A 5,524-nucleotide genomic window follows, 5' to 3' on the forward strand; every position below is an offset into this window, starting at 1 on the left:
ATATACATTATACAATATATACATTATACAAAATATACATTATACAAAATATACATTATACAATATATACATTATACAATATATACAAAGCTTTGTCATTCAAAAACTCTTACTTTATACAGTAATGCAATTGATTTTGGTCTTTTAATTCTTAAGTATTTTACATGAGATTTCCATGTCAGCGTCTCATCAATAACAACAACCAAACATTTTATTTCATTACCTCTATGGATTTCAGTAGTCAATTTTAAATGGGACTTAGATAATTTGATTTATATTAATAAATATCGTTTACTAAAAGTTTGTTTTTTCTAAATTTAACGATCACTTATTGAGTTGGAAGTGTGTATTTTTATGAATTCTGCTGCATCGTCTCCAACAGTGGCTGGACTTTAACACAACATGCAACAAAAAACAAGTTATTATTGGATGCACATCCACAACTATTGGAGTCAACCCGTGGCTTCTACAGCCAGCTGACCTACAGAAACACAACAGCTGTCTTGCAGATGTTGTGTTTGATCTGATGGTGAGAGTCAGAGCGACATCTCGCGATAACTCGTGGGAACGAACAGGATTTTAATACGGGACTAAACATCTCGTCATCCTCAGAAGATGATTTAATCTGAACGTGAGGGGTGATATGCATTCCTTCAAAAGAGGCCACACTCTTATTTCTTATATTTTTATAATAAAAGTAAAATGTACAAAAAGACTCTTCTTAAAGCAGCAACGGTAGGAGGAGAACTACACTAAAGACAATTATTAACTAAAACAAGTTAGGTTGAACTTCCTGGTTGTGTTTATACACCATTCCGAGCATTTCTAATAAAATCAAGCTTAAATGTTATCTTTAATTCTAACAGTTACGAGTACCAAAATGTTTTGAGCTAACCAAACAGTTGTGTAAGTAAAACTGAAGAGGTAAACTGACCTGAGTGTGTCCTCTGAGTGTGTGAGTTGTTCTCACAAAGTTCAGAACAAAAGTCAACTTCTCAGTTTAACACGGCCATGAAGTTGGCTTCTGATTCCAGCTTTGTTAAAGGGCTATTTCACCACTTTTTTTTTTAGCGTGTGGTTCATCTTTAATCAGCTCTAGTTTTTAAAAAAAAACTGCATCATTTCGTGTTCAAACCTGAGTTAAGTATTTATATATTACAAGCAGAATCAATAAAATGTTGTTTGTGAAAAGTCAAGACTGATTTAGTGATTTCTTGAAAACATTGAAGCTGGCTTAGTTCAGTACTTTCACTGTTAAACTCAGGACTAAACTATTTTAACCTAAAAACAAAATATATAAAGTACTTTGTAGCATATTTTTAGTTTGTTAAAGTTGAAGAAAAAGCAATTAAGCAACATTCGATCTGGTCCAGTTCAAAAACTAAAATATTCAAACATCTGACCGTTCCCTTTTTATTAATTTTAGTAATATTAATATTTTATGTTCTGTAGTTCTGAACTTGACTAGGTCTAATGATGTTCAAATGTAAAAATAATAATAATAAAAAGAAGTAAGCTTTTTAATTTTAACAAATGAAAGTAAAAAGTCACAAACTGCATTTTTATTGATTCTGATTTTATTACAGAATAATATATTCCCAGTTTTTAACCATTTAAATATTGTATTTTTAAAATTAGAATTTATTAAAGCTGCTCCTCACATTTGGTGAGATGGTCCTTTATCAAACACGAAGCCAACTTCAGGGTTGTTTTCAGCTCAGCTGTTTGTTTCAGAATAAAAGACTCAGGACTTATGTAAGAGAAGCCACTTCACCAGTCATAAACAGTCTCGTGGCTGTTAGTTTAGTTTCAGTGGATAAAAAAATAAAATGTAGCTGTAATTAAAAAAAAAGTACAATAAAATAAAAAAAATCAATTCATGTCAGGTCATTGTAAACCTTAAGTTTTTTTTTTTTTTTTAGCTCAGATGAACAACATTAAACTTAAAAAAGACTATACTTTAAAAACCTATAAAACCATCTTTGCAGCATTGACTTGAATAATATTTATGACACAATAAGTCAATTATGCTCTTAAAAAATTTGGATCCGCTTTTATTTTAAAACATATTTCTTCACCACCTTCGTTCTGATGTTTTAGTCAAGTGCAAGTCTGGACTTTGGATGTTAGCATGGCAGCACCTTGATTGTTGTCATGATTATTACTGTCCCATTACAGGAAGCAAAGCTGAAGCTTTGGCTGCTGAACAATCACATTTTATGCTGTGAAACTTTATTGTACAGAGGAGGCTAGAGTCAAGCAAAGACCCATATATCTGACTGAAAACAAGCCCAGATCATTACCCCCCACCACCATGTAATAGATGTTAGGATAAAAAAAAATCATCAGTTTTTGCATCAGATTAAAGATTAAATGACAGCTGATCAATTGCTTGAATATTTTGTTGTGGATGAGTACCTAATATCAGCTTTCTAATTTGTTGTTTAAATGCCCGTTCTGGATTCCAGTATTTGACGCTAAACTTCTAAAGTTCAGTACGAAAGCGCAGAGTAGAATTCTTCATTTTCTGCTTGTAGTCTTCATCAAAACGTTTGTTCTGGGCCACAGTGAAATGGTTCTTCCAGTCAGCCACTTGTCCTAAATAGAATCATCAGGTTAAATTGATGGTTGATAAAGTAGGTTTAGATACAAACTGTGACAAGTAGGATTTTCACAGACCTTTTCTCATAAAAGGAAACACATCCTGGTTCATTTCTTGGATCGTGGAGAAGTTGACCATTTTGTCTTGTTTCATGTTGTCAAACATCACTGTAGCTCTGACTTTTTCCTTTTCTTCAGCTGAGGGAGATAATCCCAGGAAGGAGCAGAGTTGGTCTATTTCTCGTCCAGTGTTCTGCTCACATGTGAAAACAATTGAAGAATGCAGAACATCTTAGTGTCTTCTGTGGAAGAGGAACTCCATTTGATATGAACCCTCACAAAGCTCTGAATAGCTAAGAGGTCTGTGAGGAAAAGGGTGATGGAAAAACACTTTCAAGGCTTAGCTCACTGCACCTCAGACAAATCTTCATAAAACATGTAGTGAAGTTTGGAATAAGCCTGCTTCTTCTCCCACCAGCCGTTTACATGTTTGTACCATGATCCGAACACCACTGAAATAGCAGAACACCACACTTCAGAACACACACACAAAATATCAGCTGATTGTTGTCATCACTCTTTGTTCTAAAAAAGTTACATCTGGTCCTCTGGACATTCAAAAAACAAAACAAAACAAAAAAAATTGTAGAAACGTTTCGTCTTTCATCCAAAAGACTTTGTCAGTCAGAAGTCTTTTGGATGAAAGACGAAATGTTTCTACAATTTTTTTTTTTTGAATGTCCAGAGGACCAGAAGTAACTTTTTTAGATTTTTCTACCTGGATTATTGAGCATGCATCAGGATATCACTCTTTCTTAAAACCAGGTCTGTCTTGTAAATGAGTCCCCGAGGCTCAGTGGGACAAACCTGTATAAATAAAGGTTGAATTAACGATTAAAGTCCCGAAGGAATGCATGTTGCCCTCTGCCGTTCATGTCAGGGTTTTAAACTAAGATCATCTCATGGTGAGAAGGAACAGCTTTGTGACTGCTTTGGTCAAATCACGTGAATGATGGTATGTAGAAACCGGATTCCAAAAAAGTTGGGACACTAAACAAATTGTGAATAAAAACTGAATGCAATGATGTGGAGATGGCAAATGTCAATATTTTATTCGTAATATAACGTAGATGACAGATCAAAAGTTTAATGTGAGTAAATGTAACATTTTAAAGGAAAAATATGTTGATTCAAAATTTCACAGTGTCAACAAATCCCAAAAAAGTTGGGACAAGTAGCAATAAGTGTCTGGAAAAAGAAAATTGAGCATATAACGAACAGCTGGAAGACCAATTAACACTAATTAGGTCAATTGACAACATGATTGGGTATAAAAAGAGCTTCTCAGAGTGTCAGTGTCTCTCAGAAGCCGAGATGGTAAGAGGATCACCAATTCCACCATTGTTGCACAGAAAGATAGTGCAATACCAGAATGGTGTTACCCAGCGTAAAATAGCAAAGACTTTTAAGTTATCATCGTCAACCGTGCATAACATCATCAAAAGATTCAGAGAATCTGGAACAATCGCTGTGCGTAAGAGTCAAGGCCGTAAAACTCTACTGGATGCTCGTGATCTCCGGGCCCTTAAACGTCACTGCACCTCAAACAGGAATGCCACTGTCAAGAAAATAACAGAATGGGCTCAGGAATACTTCCAGAAAGCATTGTCAGTGAACACAATCCATCGTGCCATCCGCCGTTGCCAGCTGAAACTCTACAGTGCAACGAGGAAGCCTTTTCTAAGCAAGCTCCACAAGCTCAGACGTTTGCACTGGGCCAGGGGTCATTTAAAATAGAGTGTGGCAAAATGGAAGACTGTTCTGTGGTCAGATGAGTCACAATTTGAAGTTCTTTATGGAACACTGGGACGCCATGTCATCCGGACCAGAGAGGACAAGGATAGCCCAAGTTGTTATCAACGCTCCATTCAGAAGCCTGCATCACTGATGGTATGAGGTTGCATGAGCGCTTGTGGCATGGGCAGCTTGCATGTCTGGAAAGGCACCATTAATGCAGAGAACTATGTTCAGGTTCTAGAACAACATATGCTCCCATCTAGACGTCATCTCTTTCAGGGAAGACCCTGCATTTTTCAACACGATAATGCCAGACTACATTCTGCAGCAATCACAACATCATGGCTACGTAGGAGAAGGATCCGGGTACTGAAATGGCCAGCCTGCAGTCCAGATCTTTCACCTATAGAGCACATTTGGCGCTTCACAAAGAGGAAGGTGCAACAAAGAAGGCCCAAGACGATTGAACAGTTAAAGGCCTGTATTAGACATGAATGGGAGAGCATTCCTATTTCTAAACTTGAGAAACTGGTATCCTCTGTCCCCAGACGTCTGTTGAGTGTTGTAAGAAGAAGGGGGGATGCCACACAGTGGTAAAAATGGACTTGTCCCAACTTTTTTGGGATTTGTTGACGCCATGAAATTTGGAAACAACAGATTTTTCCCTTAAAATGATACATTCTCTCAGTTTAAACTTTTGATCTGTGATTTGTGTTCTATTCTGAATAAAATATTAGATGTTGGCACCTCCACATCATTGCATTCAGTTTTTATTCACAATTTGTTTAGTGTCCCAACTTTTTTGGAATCCGGTTTGTACATTAGTTGTAGATGGTATGTACATTAGTTGTAGATGGTGTGTGTATTAATTGTAGATGGTATGTACATTAAGTTTAGATGGTATGTACATTAATTGTAGATGGTGTGTACATTAATTGTAGATGGTATGTACATTAAGTTTAGATGGTATGTACATTAATTGTAGATGGTATGTACATTAGTTGTAGATGGTGTGTGTATTAATTGTAGATGGTATGTACATTAAGTTTAGATGGTATGTACATTAATTGTAGATGGTATGTACATTAATTGTAGATGGTATGTACATTAGTTGTAGATGTTATGT

General features: G+C 35.8%; 2 protein-coding genes across 2 annotated transcripts in view; both read right to left on the minus strand.

The window, feature by feature from the left end:
* LOC119417496 (cytosolic sulfotransferase 2) overlaps window positions 1-1,002 on the minus strand; it is a 6,372-nt gene extending 5,370 nt beyond the window's left edge. Inside the window, exon 1 of the mRNA XM_037684707.1 lies at window positions 935-1,002. The gene's annotated coding sequence lies outside the window, so the exon portion shown is untranslated. The remainder of the gene's footprint in view (window positions 1-934) is intronic.
* Window positions 1,003-2,455: 1,453 nt separating this feature from the next.
* The window catches only part of LOC119417497 (cytosolic sulfotransferase 3-like), a 9,589-nt gene continuing 6,520 nt past the window's right edge, over window positions 2,456-5,524 (minus strand). The window contains exons 6-8 of the mRNA XM_037684708.1: window positions 3,016-3,113; window positions 2,680-2,854; window positions 2,456-2,598 (exon numbers count right to left, since the gene is read on the minus strand). Coding sequence (XP_037540636.1) covers window positions 2,486-2,598; window positions 2,680-2,854; window positions 3,016-3,113 — 386 coding nt within the window. The 3' untranslated portion in view covers window positions 2,456-2,485. The remainder of the gene's footprint in view (window positions 2,599-2,679; window positions 2,855-3,015; window positions 3,114-5,524) is intronic.

This window comes from Nematolebias whitei, chromosome 11, assembly GCF_014905685.2.
Source record: "Nematolebias whitei isolate Nwh7 chromosome 11, NemWhi1, whole genome shotgun sequence".
NCBI classification, from domain to species: Eukaryota; Metazoa; Chordata; class Actinopteri; order Cyprinodontiformes; family Rivulidae; genus Nematolebias; species Nematolebias whitei.